Here is a 24,613-nt window from a genome sequence, read left to right on the forward strand (position 1 = left end):
GTCACCTGATGGGACATATTTAAGTAATTTTGTACTTTATTTTTAACAAAATTTTTTTATCAACTTAATCTCCCTGAGGCAGCTCTGTGCCTCAGGGAGATTGCTGTGCTCTTTCTCACACATGCGCGAAGGAGTGCAGGCCCCAACTCTCCCTCCTCCCCACGCCCGCACAGGTAGCGCTGCTACCAGCCATGCATCACGCCATGTAAGATGGCACCAGCTCCGCCCACTCCCACCCAGCCCATCCAACAAAGGTAAGTTTCTGCCCTAAGTGTTGAACTGAGATAGATAGGCAAAAAATTAAAATTAATCTTTGCAAGGTGAGATGTGAGGCAGTTCTCCTGCCTCATAATTGTGTGTGAATTTCAGAACCATAAACTGCTTGGTTTAATTCCTAATATTGTCTGGTGTAAAGTTGCTTGCATGCTGTACTTAAAACCAACACCCACACGACACTCTACTCCTTCAATATTCACATAGTCTCCACTGTTGCCAGTCTCTATCATTGCATTGGATTCACTACTCCTTGGAGACCCTGCATAATACTGCTTACAACAAATGACGTGCTGCCTTCTAGCTTCCTCTTTTTACAGTATCACAGAATTTTAATGGCACAGAAGGAGGCCATTCAGCCCACCTTGTCTGCACCAGCTCTCCAAATGAGCAATATGACCTAGTGCCATTGCTCTGCCTTTTCCCCATACCCTTGTACATTGTTTCCATTCAAACAATCATCCAATGCCTTCTTGAATGCCTCGACTGAACCTGCCTGCACCACGCTTCCAGTCAGTGCATTCCAGACCTGAGCCACTCGATGTGTGAAAATGTTTTTTCTCACGTCACATTTGCTTCTTTTGCAAATCACTTTAAATCTGTGCCCTCTCATTCTTGATCCTTTTACAAGTGAGAACAGATTCTCCCTATTTACTCTGTCCAGCCCCATCATGGTTTTGAACATCTCTATCAAATTTCCTCTTAGCCTTCTTCTCTCCAAGGATCAACACTTCAGCAACACTTTGGTTTAATTTTCAGCCTGCAGGATTTCCAGAATCAAAATCTTGGGATCACCCCAATAACACTCTGCCACCAGTCCATGTAGTCAATCAAATCTTCCTTTATTGAGCCCCTCAGAAAGCCAATATGTGTATAAAACCTGCTCCCTTTCTCTAATGGCAGAATTATAGACCAATATTTTCATGATTCTCAATGCTATTGGGGTAAGGAAACCAAGTTTATTTGCAGTATGGATTGCAGTTGATGGAGGGAAGCAAGTCTTTCTGCATTGACCACAATCGCTTATTAAACTGTTTAAGGTGCCAGCAGAATTTTCTTTTAACGAATACTAGTCCTGCACTCTTGCTAAAAGCTTAGTTTCAGGCCGGACAAATTGAGGTGGATGGTTAAGGAAAGGTATCTTGCTCCCATACATTACTTGAAGTAGCTGCTTATTGATGGCTGACAATTTATTCCCTTTTCTATTTTCTCTCTATTTTTTGCAAAATTCCTGATCTCAGTCCAATGATTTGCAGTAATTTGCAGATTGGCAACTGAGTGCATAGGAGGTCCTGAGGAAAGTTATCCCACCAACCTGTGGCACTGTAGATTGATTCTCCATGTTGCTGAACCACCATTCTACCAATGGCTTCCTGAGCTCATGTTGTCCGAGACCCCTTTCTTGATCCCCCAACCCTATTCCATCAAATACTGACCACCCAACTTCCCTTCTTAGCCCCCAAGTTAGATGATATTACTAAAAGTCACTTCTCCTCACCTTCAAATTCACTATAGTCACCACTCCTCAAAAAATCTCCCTTAACCCCTCTTAGCAAACTATCATCCCATCTCCAATTTCCCTTTCCTTACCAAAGCCCTTAAATGTGTTGTCACCTCCAAGATCTGTGCCATCTTTCCCATTGCTCCATTTTTGAATCCAAACATGTTTCCATCCCTGTCACAGCACTGAAACAGGCCTTATCAAAGTCACAAATGACATCCCATGTGACTGTGATCTAAGTAAACCATCCTTCTTCCTCAATAATAGCAAAATACTGTAGATGCAGTAAATCTGAAATATAAGCAGAACATGCTGGAAAAAAACTCAGCAGGTCTGGAAGCATCTACAGCGAGAGAAACAGAATTAATGTTTTGAGTCCATATGACAACCCGTCAGAGTTCTGAAGAAGACCCATACGGACTTGAAACGTTAACCCTGTTTCACTCTCCTCAGATGCTGCCAGACCTGCTGAGTTTTTCCAACATTTTTTGTTGGTATTTCATCCTTCTTCCTCTATGATCTCTCTGCAACCTTTGCCATGGTTGACCTGACTATTCTTCTGCAAAGACCAACTCCATCATTTAGCTGGGTGGGACTACCAGTACCTGGATCTGTACTTAACTGGCCAATTGCCTGCAATGGCTCCTCTTTCTGCTCTTGCACCATTATCTCTGAAGTTCCCCAAGGATTTATCTTTGGGAACTTCATATTTCTCATCTATATGCTGTTCCTCAGTGACATCATCCAAAACCCCAACTTCAGGTTGACATGTATTCTGATGAAAACTAGCTTTACCTCACTTCTACCTCTCTTGACTCTTTTACTATCTTGGATTTGTCATGCTGCTGGTCAGGCATTCAGTACTGGATGGACAGAAATTATCTTCAACTAAATATTTGGAAGGCCCATTGTATCCTATCTAATCCACAAACTCCTTTCCCAAGTCACCAACTCCAAGTGCTCTTCCCGATCACTGTTTGAGACTGAATTAGACCAAATGCAAATTTAGTGTCCTATTTGACCCAGAAATGACCTTTGACCTCACCTGCTTCATCACCAAGACTACCCACTTCTATTACCGTAGCAACATCCATGTTATCTCTAGACTTGACTATTCCAATACTCTTCTGGGCAGCCTCGCATCTTTCGCCCTCTTAACGCATACTCAACTAAAACTTTTCTGCCTTTGCCCTAACTCACACCAGGTCCCATTCACCCATCACACCTGCGCATACTGACCTACAATGGCTCCCAATCTGGCAATGCCTCAATTTTAGACTATTTATCCCTGTTTTCAAATTACTCCATGGTCCCATTCTAACCCTCCAAGATATCTATGCTCCTCCAATTCTAGCTTGTTATGCATACCTCCGATTTTAATCACTTCACTGGTGGTCACTTCAGCTGCCTAGCTCTAAATGCCCTCTCTAAGCCTCTCTGTTTCTCTTTCTCTCTCTCCTCCTTTAGGATATTCCTTAAAATCTACATCATTGACCATGTTTATGGTAACTTGTCCTAATATCTCATGAGGTTCAGTGGCTGATAAGGTCCATTTTACTATGTTAAAGACACGAGATAAATGTAAGTTGTTGTTATCAGACTCCAGTTTAAACCACAACTTATTTGCAATGAGAGTAGCATGATAAAGGAAAAGACATAGCTGTGACAGTAGTATAGCAGTAATATTACAGATCTAGAGATTTGAAGTAATGTTCTGGAGATATGAGTTCAAATCCCACCTGGGCAGCAGGGGATCTTAAATTCAATTAATTAATAAAAATGTGGAATTGAAAAGCTAGTCTCATGATAGTGATTATGAAACTACTAAACTTTATAAAAAATGATCTGGTTCACTAATGTTCTTCAGAGGAGGAAATCTGCTATCCTTAACTGGTCTGGCCTACATTTGACTTTAGACTCTTGTGGTTGCCTAGCAAGCCACTCAGTTGTAACAAACTGCTACAGAGAAGTTGAATAAGATTAAGACTGGATGGACCACATGGTATCGACCTAGGCATCGGAAACACCAAGGCACCACCTGTCAATCAAACCTTCAAAGTTGTCCTGATTAACTTGTGCCAAAATTGGAAGAGCTGTTCCATAGACCAGTTAAGCAAAAGACAGCATGGTCATATTCATGGAATCATACTTTACAGCCAATGTCCCGGACTCCTTCCAATCCTACTGGCAGGCAGATCCACCAGGCGCATGAGGAACACCATCATCTGCAAGATCCCCTCCAAGTCACGCCATCCTTACTTGGTACTACATCACCACACCTTCACTATCGCTGGATCAAAACCCTGTAACTCCCACCCTAGCAGCACTGTGGATGTACCTGCATCTCATTGACTGCAGCGGTTCAAGAAGCTGGCTCACCACCTTCTCAAAGGCAATTAGGATGGCCAATAAATGCTGGCCTTGCTAGCAATGTTCCCATAAATGAATATTAAAAAAATGTATTGACTTGCTTATATATGTGGGTTAATGAGCTGAGTCAATGTGATCATCGGGTAAGTGAGTAATGTCATGTACATTTATCCTTGAATCCAGGTACTGGCATTGGTTTTCTAATGTCACTCTGATACCAAAAGCAGCAAAACATTGATAGAATAAAATTCATACTAGGCACTGTATTAGGCAAGTTTTCAATTTAATCTGGAATAAATACCTGATGTGGCAAATGCCACAAAGGACATGGGATTGAGGTGCAGTTTCCACCTTTGTGCAAAACATTGCATTTACATCAAGTCTTCTTGGAACAGTGCTGAAAGTCTATAAAGATTATTTAGAAATAAAGCAAACTGTGTTCTGAATGCAGTATCTCAAATCTGTAACCTTTTGTGATTGAATTATATACTGCATCTGCTTTGCTGAGATGGTTATTCGCCTGCGCTGAGTGCCTGCATGCTGACCTTTCGAGCTATTAATTGTGTAACATTGATAGAGCAGTGGAATTGATCCTAAACTCCGGAGCTTCCAATCAAAAACAAAAGGGTAGGTATTACAGATTAGTGCTGCTCTGCACCAGGAACAGTAACTTGGAAGTATCAGGAATTCAGACAGAAAGGTTACTGGATGGAAAAGCCCACTGAAGGCTGTCCTTGAATTTCTGAAGCTCCATGTTGGGAATTTGTAAAATTCACTTTTCAATCTTTGCCTGTTGACTGCCTGAATCTCAAATTCCATTTTAAATTGTAAATGTAGTAAAGGAGGTTGTCAGCAAGTGTGATTTTACTTCTGTTTGTTTTTGTTTCTCTGGCATTGCCAGGTTCAGCTCATTTTGGCAAGAGGCTTTGAGGCGAGGAAGGCATATTATGTTTTGTAATAATTGAATCTGCAGTGCTGTCATTTTAATAATTGCAATATTGTGTGTTGGGGCAGTGAATGACATTTTCATTTGTGTGATATTTCCATTGCTGTGAAACATTGGTGGTAGGGACTTTAGAAAATGCAGTAATGTGCATAACGTATTTACTATCTTCTTTTTCAGTTACTTCCCCTATATTGCCACTTTTATAAAGAACCTAATTCTATAATAGTACTTAAGAAGAAATTTCTGCTTTTCTTTGCTCCTTTCCCGAAGTTATTGACTCCTATTGAGGTAGTGGTTTGACCGGTGCTGATTGCCCTCCAGCACCTTATCCATGAGTGAACATATAGTGCCTACTAGTAGAGGAGCCAGGTGAAGGAAACCTGGTGCCCTTTTTCCCCACCTCACCTAATGTACGGGAACCCCAGCATCCACTACTGTTGGCCTGGCTGAGATCAAGAAGACCTGAAATTGGTCATTTCCACTTGAGGCAGTTCAGTTGTCAACTGAGCCTGTGCGGATATTGTAACCTTTTATTGCTCATAACAACCTTGTGATTTTTTACACCTTTGTGTCACTTACTGCCCCATTTTGTTGCAGGCATTCACATAATTTTTAAATAGTGAGTCAGGATTAGTAATAAAAATTTCAGAAATGATCACTGCTGAATCAATCACAATACTGAGCCTTTTAGAAAATGAAGCATTGCCAGGCAAGGAACATCCTGTGAGAGTGAAATTGTCACAATTTGGGCAGCCAAACTGAAAGAGACAGAAATAAAAGTTACATTTCCAGGCAGAATATTGAATTGTAAGTACTGTACACTGGGGGCAAAAAAGAACCACAGAGACTCAAACTCATGTTTGCATGTATCTAACTTTGTGAATATCACATCAAGATTACAGTTTTGTTTGCTTCATACATGCATTCTTTCTTTTTATTTATTGGTTGTGTCTAGTTTACTTTTTTCCAGATGTTTAGAAAGATTCTGGCTGGGCGTAAGGAACTTGTCTGCTGATAAGTATTGCGTTACGCCTGCTCCTATTTTGTTCCTGTGTTGCTAGGATCAAGGTTGCTAAGAAACATGGCAATGCGGGACTTCGGAACACTGCCGCAGTGAAAAGAGCTGCCCTTACAGAATTGCTGAACTCTCTAAAACAGCATCTCCTGAACTAGGGCGCCTGTACTCAGTGGAACCTTGCTAACATTTTAGACATTAGGTTTGTAATACAGATTCATTCCTCATATGCTGCATTATTGCATTTAAAGAATGATTGTCTTAGGTTTACAAAAGTTAGTGTCATTGATCTGTATTATATTAGTGCAAGGTAACAGATTTCTTACTAGAGATCAGTAATAAAATCCAACTCGTCCCTTGTGTTTAATTTTTGATTTTGTGACAATAGCATGACAGCAAATTACTACAATTAAATAGATCCCCAGTCTAATTTAAACAAGTAAAGACGCCATGACTAGCCTTAAAGGAGATGTAAATGCATATCCTTGTTTGCAACTTAACTTTTGCTAACACTCTGGCCTAAAAATTCAGCTGTGCAGTGTCCGTTTTTCTCAAATAGCCTGGCTGCAGGCAGGGCAATCTCAAAGAGCTGCCTTTGGGGCTGGAGGATGAGGACCAGGGAGGAATAGATGCTTCATATTCACAGCAGATGTTAAGGCAGCACTTCACCCTTTAAATGTATTTAGTAGCAATGTCTGAGGAATCTTTGATTCGTCAGGAAGGTTGCCATTGAGTTATGTCACCTGCTGCAGCCACAACTTGAGCCTTGCACTGGGTATGGACAGCACTGCCTGTGGCTGTCAAGGTCAACTTAGAACCATAGAGCCATAGAAAAGTTAAGGTGCAGAAAAAGGCCACTCAGCCCACCGTGTCTGCATCGGGCTCCTTTCAGGCCGCACCATCTTCCAGTTCACAGAACACCGATGGATTAAGAAGATCACTGAGACCCCCTACCCAAGGAGAACCTTTTATATTTCCCCACACGGACAGGCTTCCCAAAAGCATCATAGACTGAAACTCCTATAAGCCCCCATGGTTCCCAACCAACCTGTAATCTTTATCAATCAAAAGGGAATCAGTGACTACCAGTGTCCTTCCATGCCAGTGCTCTGAGAGCAATTCATAAGGAGCATTTCACCTAAATCAGAGCCCCTATTCTCAATACACCAATAGCCTCTGTTGACATTGGTCCCCAAAGCCAAAATACCTGTCTATGCCTGCAGAAATTTCATCATGGTATTTGCAATGGTGGTATTGATGGTCTCCATGCTCTGCACAAAAAAACACACATTTAAGTATCAACTCAATCATATCTCTATCCAACATTGTGTGCAATCTCCCCGGCAGGTTGTTCAGTGTAATAGTGGTGAGTGTGAGAGAATCAGGAAAAAGAGGTGTTGTGAGGTGTAAAGTAATGACCTTCGGCCTGTGGGGAGCATAAAATCCAGCATAGACCTGTTCTGCTGAATGGCCTATTGCTGTACTGTAAAATTCTGTGTAAAATCCTTGAGACAAGTTGGAGCTAGACCCCTCCATGCTTTGTAATATTACGTGCAATCTCCTTGGCAGGCTGCCCAGTACAAAAGAAGCTGTTGTGTGGATGTGGTGCAATGACAATAGGAGAGCGAAGGGAAGCAAAGGAGGGGATTCTCACAATTAGTGAGGTTGTAAGTGATGGAGGTTTGAGCAGAGAATCAGAGAGCAATATTCTGGCCTTAACAATTTTAGTGAAATTGTTGAATTTCTTCTGACACTGCAATCATGTCCTGGGTGCTCTTGAAATGAACATGTTCTGCCATCTCTTCCCTCTGTGAGTGGCATTGATGATTTGAGGTCCTCCTGAAGTGAGGGGTATAGCAAGTCCCTTGTCCGGTTCACTGCCTGCACCAGGGTCTCCAAGGCACCATCCCAGAACCTTGTTGCTGTCTCATCACTTTCTTCAGGCAAATCTCTGCATCTAAAAGTGTGTCTGCATCTAAATTATACTTCTCATTTAAGAACTACTAGCTGTCTTTAAGTGGCGTCATTGATGCTCAATATATGTTCCTCTACGGTGATGTAAAGAATGAGTTGACAGGTAGCATGACTGCATTTCTGAATGATTTAAGTGAATAGGTAGCACAAATATTGCAATTTCCACGTGTCCCCTGCCTCGTCTGCACCACATTCTGGGCATGATCAAATTTCTAGGTCACTTAGTTTATACACCTGCTAAATAAATGTTCAGAGCTCGCCTTGCAAAGCTGCATGGACCAAAAGTTCACATAAGGACATCTGGCAAGTACTTTAGCTCTACAGATAAGTGCATAATCAATCTCATTCTTAGCCTCATGACTTCATTGTAAATGGTAATTTATTCATGAATGAAAAGCAAGAGAATGTGGAATAATTTAATTTAAACCTGCTGTTATATTCTGACAACTGTTATATTCTGATGTTGGAGGTACACAAACTGTTGTCAGGGACAGCTTGTGGTCATGAATCAGAGAATGGACTGCATGTGATTATCTGGCATTGCAAAGTTATTGCAGTCTGCTTCAAGGGACCTGCACTGCAGTGTTGCACAAGAGCCTCTTGTTGTTGGACAGGTACAGGCCTGAGAATACTGTTAAGTCCTGACATTATTAATATTTAGTTTTAGAACTTTGTTTAATCAGGCATTCAGGCTTGGACTGAAAAGTGTTGAGTAATGCGCACACCACATAAGTGCCGAGCAATAGCCATCTCCAACAAGGGAGAATCGAACCATCTCCCCATGACATTCGATGGCATTACCATTGCTGAATCCCCGATTATCAACATCCTGGGGGTTACCATTGACCAGAAACTGAACTGGACTAGCCATAAAAATATTGTGGCTACAAGAGCAGGTCAGAGGCCAAGAATAGTGTGACAAGTAACCCAGCTCTTGACTTCCCAAAGCCTGTCCACCATCTACAAGGCACAAGTCAGGAATATTATGCAATACTGTCCACTTGCATGAATGACTGCAGCTCCAACAGCACTCCAGAAGCTTGACACCATCTAGGACAAAGCAGCCCACTTGATTGGCACCACATCCACAAACGTTCATTCCCTCCACCACCGATGCACAGTGGCAGCAGTGCGTACCATCCACAAGATGCACTGCAGAAACTCACCAAGGTTCTCTTGACAGCACCTTCCAAACCTGCGCCCTCTACCAACTAGAAGGAGAAGGGCAGCAGGTGCATGGGAACACCACAATCTTGGAACTCTCTCCCTAACAGCACTGTGGGTGTACTGACAACACATGGACTGCAGCGGTTCAAGAAGGCAACTCACCACCATTGTCTTAAGGCCAATTAGGGATGGGCAATAAATCTGGCCTAGCCAGTGATGCCCACATCCTGTGAGCAAATAAAAATCAGAACAAAAGGACTTGATAGAGTGAGTGTATGAGTTTTGTTGTTGGGGCAGCAGGTCTAAAGGGACATTGTGATCTATACTGTGAAATGTTGAATCTGCAGTTACATTAAGACTCTTGAGGTGTAAATGGTTCAATTTTGTCACCAAACTTATTTATAAGTTAACACGGACACACTGAACCTGGACCGCAAGAGTTTATGTGGCGGTGGAAGTCACATTTGCAGTGACAGACTTCCTAGCAGCCAACATTATGGCTCCCAAGGATTTTGAAGCCCAGTGAGCTGGTGAGACTGCCCAGAAAATGTCTACAAACAGATGAACATGTCACATATTTAAAACATTCTTTGGGAAGACAAAAGGATAATATTAAAAGCAATTTTCAATCTGATTATTATGAACATTAACATTGTCAGACATCATAAATTACTATAGTTGACATCCCTTTATAATGACTGCTAATTGTATAATAATTATGTTTAATTGTATGCAGCTGGTGTGTATCAACAGACTGAAACTGGAGGCTCGGTTAGGAGATGCATGTTTGTAATGTGTATCTCTATAAAGGAAGCTTATAAAAGTGTGTAAAGATTGGCTCCAGTCCTTCCTTCACCACCTGGCTTTCGGGAATAGAATCAATTAGCAGAGAATGGTTGCCGAAAGGCAAAGTTGGAAACTAGGGGAAAATTACAGACAGATAACTAAAGTTTGAATGGCCATTGGGGAAAATGCCAGAAAGAAACTGTAAATTGTCAGGGTATTTTTACCTTTCGAAGGTCGTGGAGTCTGAAACATATGGCCAGTGGATAGGTGGACACCGGTTACATCCCTACCGAAGAGGAAACAAGATTAAGACCTTGGCATTGTCGCTTCTCTATATTAAGTAAAATTCGAAGTAGTGTAATTTGGGAAATGGATGCCTGTTAGTTGGTTAATGAAGGTTTGGACCTTCTAATAGAGCTCCTGGATGAAATCTGCAATGTGGTTGACTCTTAACTACCCTCTGAAATGGCCAGCAAGCCACTCAGTTGTATCAAACCATTAAAAAGTCTATAAAAAGCAATGAAACTGGATGGACCACCCAGCATTGACCTAAGCACTGGAAACGACAATGGCAAACTCAGCCCTGTCGACCCTGCAAAGTCCTCCTTACTAACATTTGGGGGCTAGTGCCTAAATTGGGAGAGCTGTCCCACAGATTAGTCAAGCAACAGCCTAACATAGTCAGATTCACAGAATCATACCTTACAGATAATGTCCCAGACACCACCATCATGATCGCTGGGTATGTCCTTTCCCACCACAGGACAAATCCAGCAGAGGTGGCGGCACAATGGTATACAGTCGGGAGTCCTCAACATTGACTCCACATGAAGTCTCATGGCATCAAGTCAAACATGGGCATGGAAATCTTTTGCTGATTACCACATACCGCACCACCCCCCACTACCCCCATCCCCCCACAACCCCACCTTCCCAGCTAATGAGTCAGTGCTCCTCCATGTTGAACACCACTTGGAAGAAGCATTGAGAGTGGCAAGGGTGTAGAATGTACTCTGGGTGGGGGACTTCAATGTCCATCACTAAGAGTGGCTTGGTAGCACCACTACTGACTGAACTGGTTTGATTTTCCTAACGATGCCCAATGATTACCTGATTTTGAAATAGTCAAGTACTAGACAAAGGAATCAATTGTCATGAAGCTATTAATATATATAATATTCTGGAAAATATTTTTCTTTTAAAATAGAGGTTTAGCCTGTGTGTGTGTCTTAATTGGATTTACGCCAGCTAGTCTGGGTGCTTTGATGTGTACTAGTTTTGATATGTAAGAGAGATAGTATGCATTTGCATTTTTTGAACTGAGCATTCAAGAAGTAGGGTGAAAATGGATACTAATAAAATTGGTACTATGAAAGGGGTTTTATTGTTAGAGAGTTTAGTTCAGAGGTTGTTGACACAATGAGAATCAACATTCAATGGGCAGTGGTAGGTATAACAAGACAACTGTTTTGGGTATGCGGAGTTGAGGCAATGTAAGATCAAAAGGCAACTGCAAGCCTTCAACTGTTTCCACAGGAACCAATGTGAAAAGAACCTCATTTTGAATTTGTTAGGTGTTTGGCTAAGTCTATCGATTGCTGTTACCTTAATGGAGATTATTTTGGGAAATTGTTAAAAGTTATGATAGTAATAATTTGAAGCCATGTGTATATATATTTTAACCTGTGTAAATTAATAAAATGTTTCATTCAATTTAATGTAAAGCCTCGAGAATTGGTGGTCTGATTCCTGAATTTAGAGTCACATCTCAAACATAACACTTAAAATTATAGGCTATGACAGTTGTTTAATGTTTCCCTCTGGGATTTTTAAATAACTCAGCTTTACCAACTGCATCAGTCATAACACAATGCAAAGGAAGGATTAAAGACAGGCAGAATGATGATGAAGGCACCTTTAGCAGATCCGGCTATTACAGCAGAAGACAAAATTGGAATAATAATGATGGGTGAATGCACCACAAGAATGCCGAAGGAACAGCTAATAGGTGCTTCATGTGTGATTCGAAGTATCACTAACAGTGCAAAGCCCAAAACAAAAAGCTAGAGTCCTTGAAATGACACATGATTAAGAGTATTCTGAAAAAGAGAAGCAAAATAATGATGAATGTGAACAAAGTATACTAGTCACAAGGAGTTCAAGTCCTGTTGTGTATGTGTTAATTGGAGAATTGTTTAACTGCACAGTACTAGATAGTGCTTGCACTTCAACAGTATGTAGGGCAGTTTGGTTAAAATGTTATCTGTAGTGAAGATCGATGAAAGGTTAAAGAATATTAGAGTAGTATTTACCTCAGGTTTGATAGTGACAACACATTATGGTCACTAAAGAGAGTTGTAATTCCATATGCTTTGAATCTGGGATGTCATAAGATGGTTGTGTTTTAAAATGTTTCCTTTAATTTAAGGTTAAATAGGGTGTTCTACGTCCTAAATAAGGTGTACAGAAGAGAGGGGTTGGCAATCATATAAATTGACTAGAGAGAGGCCCATGTGATCTGCAGTCGCAACCTATAGAAAATCAAGCGCCAGTTTTCACACCTTGAGATAAAAGAGAGGCAGCTGCTTTTCCAGACAAACAGACTCAGAGGAGACAGAAACAGCAGCAGTGATGAAAAGCAGTGGAAAAGACTGTCACCAAGCAGGATGCCTATGAAAAATGGTTCTCTGTTCAAAGAGATGGAAATCTTGCCCTGTGATTCTTTCCATCAGTCCCGGGCAAATTAATATTTCTTTTTGAAAGTTATTGGTCTTTATAGGGATTGTAACATGTGAAATAGCTGGAGTAAAATATTTAGTAAGTACTGACATAGTCTTTAGTGACTTACCTATGCTGTTAAGTAAATCTTCTATGAAAAAGTCACAAATGAAACCATTCACTAAGTAGTGAGGATCGATGAAAGATTAAAGAATATAAAAGTACCAAGCCTCAGGTTTGATGGTGACAACACACTATGGTCACTAAAGAGAGTTGTAATTCCATATGTTGTGAATGTGAGACTTTATAAGCTTGATAAGGCAATCATTTTTGGAAAGTCAATGGATCTGTCAGGACATTACCCAGTCAGGACATTACTGAATCCCAAGATTATCTAAAATACAGCTTGTGGGCCACAAGATGGCGTGTTTCCTGTGGCTGCATAATTAAAGAGGTGGGAATGGGACATTATGGCGCGAAAAGCCACTATTGTGGTTAAATGTCAATTTTTCCGCCCGTTACCGCACTTTGTGTAAATCTGGGACGATTCCACCCTATGTGAATGAATCTTTGTGTCATTGTGAGTTTTTAAAAAATTCTTTCATGGGATGAGGGCGTTGCTGGCTAGGCCAGCATTTATTACCCTTCTTGAGTAATATTATTGCCTTCTTGAACTGCTGTAGTCCATGTGGTGTAAGGTACACCCAACATCCAGTTCCACTCCTTTCAGAATTTTCTTTTTAATGGATTGATACAACTGAGTGGTTTGTTAGACCATTTCAGAGGGCAGCTAAGAGTCAACCACATGGAGCAGGGAAGAATGGCAGACTTCCTTCCCTAAAGGGGCATTAGGGAACCCAGTGAGTTTTTACAACAATTGGCAATGGTTTTGTGATCATTATTTTACTCCTAATTTCAGATTTTTATTAAATTCAAATTCCACCGTCTGCCATAGTGGGATTCAAGCCCAGGTCCCTAGAGCATTATCCTGGGTCTCTTGATTACTCATCCATTGACAATACCACTGCCAGAGTGAGTCTGTGTGAATGTGTGAGAGCAAGAACCCTGAGACTGGGATACACACAGACCTTTCCCCTCCTCCTTCTCCAAAAACCTATTCACAAATCAGGCTGGAAGAGGAGAAAAACCCAGGTTGAAAGGCAACTTGCTTCTGACCCCTACTTTCCAATGAATTCTGTGAGGCCAGCTCAGGGTGTGTGCCACCAGAGGCAAATGCAAGGTCAGTGTTAGTTAAACCCAGTTCCTTAGCTTGGCCCTGGTATCCACCCTTTCCCTGGTGATGAGGACTTGGGGCCTAGTCCATTTCTCTAGTTCTGCTTCTTAAGGAAAATGGCAAAAAAAAAATTATTGGTTAGCTCTGCTGCTTGTCACTTTTTAATGGTCATTTTTATTCATTTTTTAAAAAAAATTATCAGTGTATTACTTTGACATTGATTTTCTTTGAAATTCATGTTTAATGTTGTGTCAAACCTTATCTTTCTGACATAAAAACAAAAAAACTGCAGATGCTGGAAATCCAAAACAAAAACAAAAACAGAATTACCTGGAAAAACTCAGCAGGTCTGGAAGCATCGGCGGAGTTCTATCGAAGGGTCATGAGGACTCGAAACGTCAACTCTTTTCTTCTCCGCCGATGCTGCCAGACCTGCTGAGTTTTTCCAGGTAATTCTGTTTTTGTTTTTGTTTCTTATCTTTCTGACGTTTGCTGATCTGCCCCTTGAGTGAGAAAAAAATTGAATTGTGACCCCTCATGCGAAAAGGCTGGACAACCCTGCTGTATTTCCTGAACAAAAAAAAATTGTTTTTCATCACAGTGTTAGACATAATGAATGGCATCAGGTGATAAGAATCAGAAAGCAAAAAAAAAGATTGTCAACAATTTGCTCACCCTACTTGTGACAGGTTAAAAATCCTGCTAAAAGACGTAAGTGCTTTTGATGAAGTGTATGTAAGGGTATTAGAGGGGATTAGTGAGGATTGTGAAATCTGAATGACGTGGTATATCCCATTGTAAGCCTTCTATTGGCACATGACTTTAATGAGGTAGTTGCTATGGATATAAAGGTATTGGACAAAGACAGAAATGTTTTCATTCTATATTTCATAAATCTGGTGACCAGATTTAATCTTTCTACATAGCAACCAGACGTGGGACATCAGCGAAGTATCTGACTGATATTGAGGAAATTTTCCAATGACAAGTACAGAGGCATTTGTGAAATATGAACATTATGGTCATGAACACTGCAACTAAAGCTCTTTCAGCAACGGACTTTGTGAAAAGAATCATGTATAATCGATGAAATGGTGTATAAAATTTTTACCAATAAACCAATCTGTGAATTGACAACTGCCCTGGCATGGTTGGTTCAAGCAAAGAATTCACTCCAGATAGTTGGAAGATATAGTTCCTATCAATAATTCCGTAGGTAAACTTCCAAATTGCCTTCTGCTCCGTACAACAGTCCTCCTGCTCCAGAAGCTAGTACAATTAGTTCTGTTTTTCTGCATATTTGAATGCTTTTCTTTGCAGGCAGACAGGTTTCCATTAAGGTTGCAGTCATGGAGAAAACTCAGAGAGCACTGAAGCAATGTATAAGACAATTGGAGACAGAATTTAATTCAGGAGATTTGGTATAGCATAAAAGAGAGGGTCATAGGGATTGAATAGGCCCTGATAAAGTAATAGGTTATGATGGTAAGACAGTACTTATCAGTTACGGCAATCAAATCATTAAGGTTCATTCCTCATGATTAATTGGAATTAATGACTTAATCTTGGACTCTGAGCAGCTGATAAAGTAACAAAGCAGTCTGTACCTCAAATGTTTATGTTTGTGATGAAGACCCTGAGGCACAGCATGTGACAGATCAATGGCTGGATAGTGGTAATGTGAATGGTCATGACACACAGGACAGAGCTATCACATCCAAAGGCAAATTGTCCAGAGTGAATACTTGGAAGACAACTATTCCAGATGGGTCCAGTGAATTGAGGAATGTGACGACTGTGGAATGTGCATGAAGGGCTGCTGACGAGTTGAAATATTGGTTGAATGTTCAGGATGGTGGACAAGAATGGCCGAAGGACTGGCAAAATGGGATGAAAGGGTAGGAAGTAAGAAAGTGCAGTGAAGGTATGAGAAGTGAGCCCTGAAATGATTCTTATGGCAGTAAACGATCATGTACTGGGGAAATGACCTCCGAAAGCGCAAGAGGGAGATCTTGCATATAGTAGTCCTGACAGGCATAAAAGTGAAGTTGAATCCATAGCTTTAATAGATTAGACAATGAAATAAAGACCACAGAGCAGTTATGTAACAGCTAAAAGTAGAAATCCTCAAGTTTGGCTTCCAATGAACTTGAAGGTAAACTAAGAGACGTATAACAAAGGGAGTTAGGTAGTTGGAGAGGGTTGGAGTTTACTCTGAGATACCAGATAAAGGTCAACCAAATTTGTTGCGTAGCTCGATTTGTACTGAGTCCTTGTAGATGAGGCTTTTAAAGCTAAAGTGAAGCTAGTTGCTAGGAGTGTTAAAGAGCGACTGGGTGATACTAATGTTATGGTGGAATTGCCCACAACTGGAAAAATAATCATAAAAATCTTTTTAACTCTATTGGCCACATATTCATGTGAGCTTAGGTCGATCGACATAAAAGCTGCATTTTAGCTAGTTGATACTTCTCAGAGAGAAGTGTTTCTGAAACCACCCAAAGAGGCAAAAGAGGCAGATTGAAAGCTATGGAAACTAAGCAAATACATCTATAGCCTGAATAATGCTTCCAGGGTGTGGTAATTTTGGTGCAATTTGTTTTGATAATGATATGTTGTATTCAACTAAAAGCAAATCCCCGGATGATATCATAAAGAAAAACTTGCAGGCATCTTCATGATGCATGTTGATGATTTCTTACAGGGTGTTAACTGAGGAATTTGAGAAATATATTATTAATAAGATTAGAGTAAAATTTAAAAGTGAGAGTCAGGCTTACGGGGCTTGTAAATGTACTGCTTCAGATATTAAGCAAATTAGGTCTGGAATAACTTTAAGTCAACAATCCAGGATGAATGCTACTGCCATCCTGGTTAACCACACTAGGTCATCATAGAAAGGTGATTTTATATCTAAAGAGACCGAGCAATTGCAAAGCTTGAGTTGTTAATTGAATTGGTTAGGCATTCAAACTAGGCCTGATGCTAGTTTTCATGTGTTGGAGTTAAGAGCTACAATGAAATATCCCAAAGCCGAGAATGGTTTACGGGCAAATAAAACATTTAAAAAAAAATTTGGATAAATATACATTCAAGTCCCTAACCTTAGATGATGCAAAGAACATGAAACTAATCATTGTTAGCTATGCTTGACCTTCTAATCTTCCTTATGGGTCTTCCAGTGCAGCTGGTTTTGTAATATTTCTGATGGGTGCAAATGGGAAATGTTGTCCTTTAGCATAAGAAGCTAAGAAAATAAAAAGGGTTCTTAAAAGTACTTTGACTGCTGAAACACTGGCTCTTGCAGAGGCATTTTCTTTCATTCATTCATGGGTTGTGGGTGTTGCTGGCTAGCCCAGCATTTATTGCCCATCCATAATTACCCTTGAAAAGGTGATGGTGAGCTGCCTTCTTGAATTGCTGCAGTCCATGTGCTGTAGGTACACCACAGTGCTGTTAGGGTGCAAGTTCCAGTATTTCAACCCTGTGACAGTGAAGGAATGGTGATATATTTCCAAATCAGGATGGTGAATGGCTTGGAAGGGAACTTCCAGTTGATATTTCCCATGTTCCTGCTGCTCTTTTCCTTCTAGATGGCAGTGGTCGTGGGTTTGGACGGTGCTGTCCAGGATATGGGATTCTAATTGTCAAATATTTTGATGAGATTCTGTACAAGGGGAGTCCTGTTGACACTCTGCTTATTGAATGATATGTAAATAATCATTCCTTGTGAGACAAAGTACACTGTTCAAACAGTGTGAGTGAGAAAAGGATACAGGTTGACCTTGCTGGTTTGAAACAAATGCTGCAAAAAGGAAATCTGTAAAATTAAATGGGGGGATGCTGTGATCAACTCTCAGATTGTGTATGCATTTCCTTTTTAAAAAAAACAAAGAAACCGTTAGGTGTCTTAGAGGAAGGGTGGGTATCTCTGAGTTCTAAAGTTCAGGAGTCACAGATTACCCAAAATAGGCATTCATGAACTAATAAGTGATATTAAGGTAGTTGAATTTGTTAAAACACGACAGTTAAGATATGATTCATAAGCTAAATAGTTAGGAAAATCACCTGACCCATGACAGGTAAGAACAGTTTACTGATCCCAGAGGACAAACAGATGGAGGACACAGAATGTGTTGATCTCTGTAGTTTGTGGTGGTGGCCTTCTGCTCAGTAGCTGAAGTGTTTGGAAGCTTCTTCCATCTTCCCTGACCATCTGAAAAAGGCAGCTGCCTTATGAAGGCTGCCCCTGCTTCTGTGCACCCGTAACTATACCTAATTTCTAGGGGCCAGTTGTTTAACTAATATCAATCACTAGTTTGAACAGTTCTGGCCAATGACCGGAGGAGAGGTGTCCAAGGTGTCCATCATTTTAGCTCAAGGTCATCTTTTAGTTTACCTCATGCTGGGAGTCATTTGTTAGTCTTTATTAGACACATATATTTAAGAGGGTATAAGGTGCCATCCTAATGACTTAGGAATGTCAACACGGAAGCCTGAACCAGGAGACCTTGACATTTCTGGGGACTGTTTATGTGCTATTCCTGAGAGAGAAGAGAAATAACTTTTCTGCTGGATGGCTGTGCCGATTAACTCCAAAAGAATGCTATAATATTCTGAAATATACAATTTCTTACATACCTCACAAGGCAATGCTTTGCACAAAATATGGAAGTATTTGATTTCTTTTGGTTTGAAATTTGGTTTGTACATATAATTTCTCATTTGTATTTAAAGAGAAGGGAAGGTATTGTGAATTGTATATTAATTGTGTTTAATTGTATTCAACTGGTGGTAATTAACTGGGGATTCACTTAGGAATAAACTAAAACTGTAGGGGCGAGGTGAGGAAGTACATGTTTATGATGTGAATCTCTGTAAATAAAGCTTATGTAAGTGTATAAAGATTGGCTCCAGTTCTATCCTTCACCATATGGTTTTCTGGAATAGAACAAGAATGTCATAATAATATTACAATAGTGCAAATGAGTTCTTACAGATGAATTACAAATATAAGTAAAAAGTAATCTGAAGTAAATGGATTTCCCCAAGGCCAGTTGGTATGCGTAGATTGTAGGACTGTACATGTCATCAATTGGTTGCCCATGTCCCATTTCAAAAAAGGTGATTTGAGAGGCAGGTGTGGTGGGAATGGAGATGGAGGAATTGGGGCTTCTCAAGGTCTGTGGGGTGAAATCCTGAGGCATTCAAAGCAAAAAGATCAGTTTGTGCCCAGGCTGATCTCATCCAGAATGGAATTGGGAGCACAGCAATGAACTCCAGTGACCTTGGTCAGTAAGTTTAAGAAAAAGATTAGGAATGGGAATTATCAGTCTGCGTTCTTTGTCTGATCACTATCATAACCCAGCCACAAAAGTAAAGATATACTCCTTGGGAGGGGTTAGGATGGTAGTTGACTTTGATAGCTCTCCAATTAAATAGTTTACTCTTGCTAAATGGACAATCGGATAAGAAGTGAAGTAACTGCTGGCACTGTCCCTACCTTTCCAGGAGGAGGAAACAAAAACAATAGAGAAAGTTGGTGACATTGTTTAGTACATAAAGTGTAGAATGTTAAAAGGCCATGCTGTGCACAATTTGGTTTCATGGATTCTGCCCAATATATTTAGTTTCCTGGAAGAAAGATCTGTAAAATTTTATCAGTTCTCCACATAGTGCCTTTAACATATAAAAACTTTCCCCGGGGTTCCTAATGGAGGAAAATAGAAAATGGATACCAATAAGTGGGAGGGCTAAGAGAGGTGACTAAAAGCTTCGTCTTAAAAGGTAAGTTTAAATAAGGTTTATAAAGGTGGAGCAGATAGAGGTGCTTAAGAGGGAGTCCTCGAGAGTAGGTCCAAGGGGCAAGATTTTTCAGATAGTGGGTTTCCCACCCAAACACCGAAAAAATTGGCACTGATGTCGGCTGCCCCGCACTCTCTGTGGAACGCTAGTTGGCTGAAGGTGAGATTTCCACCACACACTTGGGAGGAAGCACCGCCTCAGAGACCTGCCGGCCAATCTGATTGGTCATTATGCTTTACTTACAGCCACTATATACATATTGGGACCGCTACACGAAGTTGGAACTTCTCCCTCCAGATCTCTGTTACTCAATCATGTGATGTTACATCATCATTCCATCAGCATCATGTGTTGCTGGTGTTAACCCTTTACAGATCCCCTGGGATTTGACTCATCAGGATTTCACTGTAAATGTGTTTGATCTCCAGTGTTGCCAATCTTGATGATAAATTAGAAGTGGGATTATTTACTTTTGGTTGTTGCAATTTACTGCAAAGGTTTCTTGTTTTTGTGAATGATATTTCATAGATGTGGAAAAACGACAGTGTATCTTGGAGTTAAGGCAACGATCTGACTCAGAGACTCTAAGCATCTCCCCTGCTACCCCACTCATTCAAGCAAAATGAGTGGTCCCACACAAATCGGATTTTTTTTATTATTCATTTATGGGATGTGGGTGTCACTGGCTAGGCCAGCATTTATTGCCCATCCCTAATTGTCCTTGAGAAGGTGGTTGTGAGCTGCCTTCTTGAACTGCTGCAGTCCCTATGGTGTAGGTACACCCACAGTGCTGTCAGGAAGGGAGTTCAGAATTTTGACCCCTTGACAATGAAGGAACAGCGATATATTTCCAAGCCAGGATGGTGTGTGGTTTGAAGGGGAACTTCCAGCTGGTGGTGTTCCCATGCATCTGCTGCCCTTGTCCTTCTAGATGGCAGCAGTCATGAGTTTTGTAGATGCTGTCTAAGGAACCTTGATGAGATCCTGCAGTGCATCTTGTAGATGGTACATACTGCTGCCAATTCGCGTCAGTGGTGGAGGGAGTGAATGGTTGTGGAATGGGTATCGATCAAGCGGGCTGCTTTGTCCTGGATGGTGTCAAGCTTCTTGAGTGTAGTTGGAGCTGGGTCATTCAGGCAAGTGGAGAGTATTCCATCACAGTCCTGACTTGTACCTTGTATACGGTGGACAGGCTTTTGGGAGTCAGGAGGTGAGTTACTCGCCACAGGATTCCTAGTCTCTCATCTGCTCTTGTAGCCACAGTATTCATATGGCTAGTTCAATTCTGTTTCTCTTCTAGCCAATTCCCAGCAATTCAGCTGAAATGCCATTGCCTTTGACTCCACAGGTACAATGCCTATTGCACTTGAGCTCTAGTAAGTGAGAGGTCATGTATTCTTTGTTGTGAGAGGCCATGTATTCTTTGTTGTTTGTCTGGTAACAGCAAATGGATTGTGAGGTATATTTTGCTCTGTATATAAAGGTTTAAAAAAATGATGAGCCTATTCCTGGTAGTTGGTCAGAATTCAGTACAATAATTTTACAAACAAGCAAAATATACTCAGTGGTCAACTGCAAAGAGTATCTCAACAAGAACTGGGAAAGGACATTCTATAAAATTACAGATAGAGATGAAAGCCCAGGCAGCTTTCCTAAACTATGAATGTATCTCAAAATATGTGGTGGCCATATCTATCCCAGCAAGATGCTCACAGTGACTTTTCACTCCTGTCACAAGCTTGCAGTATTGCTAAGGTTCTAGGCAGGTTTTGAAGCTTCCTTAATTGTGATGTAACAATTATTATAATGTTTTAAATTCAGTAGGTTCTAGAACAAAACACTACTCTTAAAGATGTAGTACCACAGCAGTTGCATACAGTTTGGTTTTTTCTTTAAACGTCTATTTTTAAGAATGATGCACAATAAAGCACTGGAGTAGAACTGGTGATGAGTGGATCTGTTCGCAGGACATTTTCTTGGTTTATATCCCCCCAGGATTTCTGCACAACTATTTCAATGATGAAAGGTTGAACACAGGACTCCACTAAGGAGTTCTGTAAACAGATTGCATTTTTCATGATGTTTAATGTATCTGTTTGATTTTAATAAACTGGCTGGGACTTCTCTCAGGTTAGTACCTCAGAGTACATCCTCTTCAATTGACTGCTCCTTTAAAGTTATTGTCAACTCAGCCTTCATGGGACCAAATGTAGTAATAAAATAACAACAAGCCTCTACGTACATTTCTGTTTGCTTTCCTAAAGGGTAAGAACACTTAAGCTGTGAAAATACCTTAAAGGAGCTTGGTATTCTCAAAAACAAGTGTTTAGACTGTTGGATAGAGTCATCATTGTAAGGCCACCTTTTGTAAAGTGTGCTAGCCATTTAGTTACTAAAATTATGAAATTGTTAGCACTATGAGTAATATGTGACATTAAACCTATCTATCATCATCCTGTTATTAATAATTGTACTACAAGAGTGTTAATTTGTTCCACATTTATGTTCCCAGTAGTGATTTTTAAGAAGCGCAGCTACAGTCAGTTCCAGAAAGCTTTGTTTTTGCACTCTTGTTGCATTTGTTTACAGTAATTATTTACGTCAGACAGGTTGCTGCATATAATCCAGAGGAAATATATTAATACACCTTGAGAACCAAGTAGCTGCAGCTCAAACAACCTTAGTAGAATCCCTTTCTGTATATTTCACCCTTGCTTTTCTTCCTTTGTTCTTCATTCTTTCAGGTGTGACGGTGGGAAAATGGATTTGGATTTAATGAACATGTGTGTCCTAGCAGGAGGTACACTTGCCATACCCATTCTAGCTTTTGTAGCTTCATTTCTACTGTGTCCTGCAGCACTCATCAGATTCTATTACTGGTAAGTGTACATTTGTTCAGTTATAGTGATGGTTATATTTATTGTGAATGTCATTATACTTATTTATTCATACAGAATAAGCAAACAGCTATTTGGTTATCATAGTCCATGCTCCTTCCATCTCATCCCAATCCTCAAGGGTCCAGGTTATGACTCTGGCCTCAACTCTTAAGTGGTTTGACTTCTGCCTCTATTAACCTGGTGAGACCAAACTGACCTGTGCTGGTACTGCACTACATCCCCACTGAAGTGCAGTCCTCCAGATTTAGGGGGTCCTTGTTCTGCTTATATGTCCACCCCTGTAAGGCAGTACAGCAGATTCACATTTAACACTAGGACAGGGTGTATAAGAGTCCTGGCCAGTTTGTAGCCAGTCCCCTGGAGTTTTGTCAGACTTGAAGGGAAGAGAAGGTGATTGGGGAATTCATTGGAAAGGCTAAGCCATTTTGAGCTAGTTTTTGCACCTCTGTGTGGTGAGCTATCCCATTTTGGCCCAGGATCCAATTGCAATTTTGGGCCCTGTAAGTCTTGTATTACTGCAGCCCAAACTATAGGATATGAATTTTACAGCAGTAATTCTGCTTACAGCAACATCCTGAACTTGGCCATATCATCAGGGAGAATTAGAGGAGAGGCCGAAAACTTCACCACACTTGGGGATTCAAAAACTGGAAATGTAGTATGAAGTGTTATTCAGAACTAGTCGTGTACTCTCCTTTTAAGGAGTCATGTACTGTCCACTTTGGCAAAGGCATATCCTTCTTCTCAGTCAGGTAATGGTGAATGGTACAGTTCGGGATTTGAGGGCGAGGGGAATGCTATGTCAGACTTGAAGGCTTCAATCTATGATCTATGCTGAGTTAGGTGATCTCAGAGCAGTAAGCAAGGGCGCTACCGGTGACCTACCTGAATGAGGAAGGGGAAATTAGGCACATCTGTTCTTGATTGCTACACAGCTCCTGTTGAAAATGTGCATTGTCTGAACATTGAGTGAGGACAGGATAAAGCTTGGCTGTTTTTCTCCCCCACCCCTAGTTCATAGCCTGAGATTGAATTCTTAGTGGAGCTCGCTCTGTCACATATTGCAAATTATAGCTATTTGAGCAAAGCTCAGAAGGTAGCTAGCACTTGTGCTATCATATGCCTGCAGGATGTCAATGTCTTCATGGATAATATTGGAGGAGAGAAAAGGAATAAAAAGTTACCTGCAGCCATATGCATCATATAGTTAAAAGGCGTTAAAGGTTGGCGTGGTCACACCAATAGGCACAACAGTTTTCAATCAACAATTATTTAGAGGTGGTTTTCAGCCAAGCTGAGACCAGTTTTTTTCAATGTGGGCCCCATTCTGAAAGTGATAAAACTATGGAAAGAAAGGAGAACAATGGTTTAAACCTCAAAAAACCTATAAGCTATAGAATAGACTGCATAATAAAGAAATAAAATGGAAGAGGAGATACTGGGAATATGGAAGACAGAATGTATAGAAATAGCATTTAAAACTCTAATTGAAATTTAAAACAATTTTTTGAGGATTTATTTTAGTTTCTACCACAAGTATTATGGTTATAAAACTGCTGACATTTCAATCATTTTTTTTAACTGTAACATTGGGCTATCAAACCAGGAAATTGCAAATGCTGCATTTTGGGTGTGCCAACTTCTGCGCTCGATTCTCTCATCTGCATTCCCATTAGATGAGACTCAGCACCAGGAATAAAATCATACTGAATTTAGCATATGTACAGCAGGAGAGGGTCAAATTAGGTTACCTCACAATGCTCAGTCACTGACTCTGCACTCCTAATGGGAAGGTGCACTCAAAGGCAGTATAGGTTGGAGCTCCATCACCAGCTATAGCGCTCTGTTGAGCATGGATCCATGCTGAGAGTGCAGAATCAGTAAATTGGTCCTACAGTATACCCAGTAATGTAGGATAGCAAAC

The 24,613-nt window shown here is 40.6% G+C and overlaps 1 protein-coding gene across 1 annotated transcript in view; it reads left to right on the plus strand.

Moving 5' to 3' along the window:
* Positions 1 to 24,613, plus strand: part of LOC121279586 (monoacylglycerol lipase abhd6-A-like) — a 106,790-nt gene that overhangs the window by 37,372 nt on the left and 44,805 nt on the right. Inside the window, exon 2 of the mRNA XM_041190713.1 lies at positions 22,534 to 22,668. Within this exon, the coding sequence (XP_041046647.1) occupies positions 22,550 to 22,668 (119 nt within the window). The 5' untranslated portion in view covers positions 22,534 to 22,549. The remainder of the gene's footprint in view (positions 1 to 22,533; positions 22,669 to 24,613) is intronic.

The sequence above is a fragment of the Carcharodon carcharias genome, chromosome 7, assembly GCF_017639515.1.
Source record: "Carcharodon carcharias isolate sCarCar2 chromosome 7, sCarCar2.pri, whole genome shotgun sequence".
Taxonomy (NCBI): domain Eukaryota; kingdom Metazoa; phylum Chordata; class Chondrichthyes; order Lamniformes; family Lamnidae; genus Carcharodon; species Carcharodon carcharias.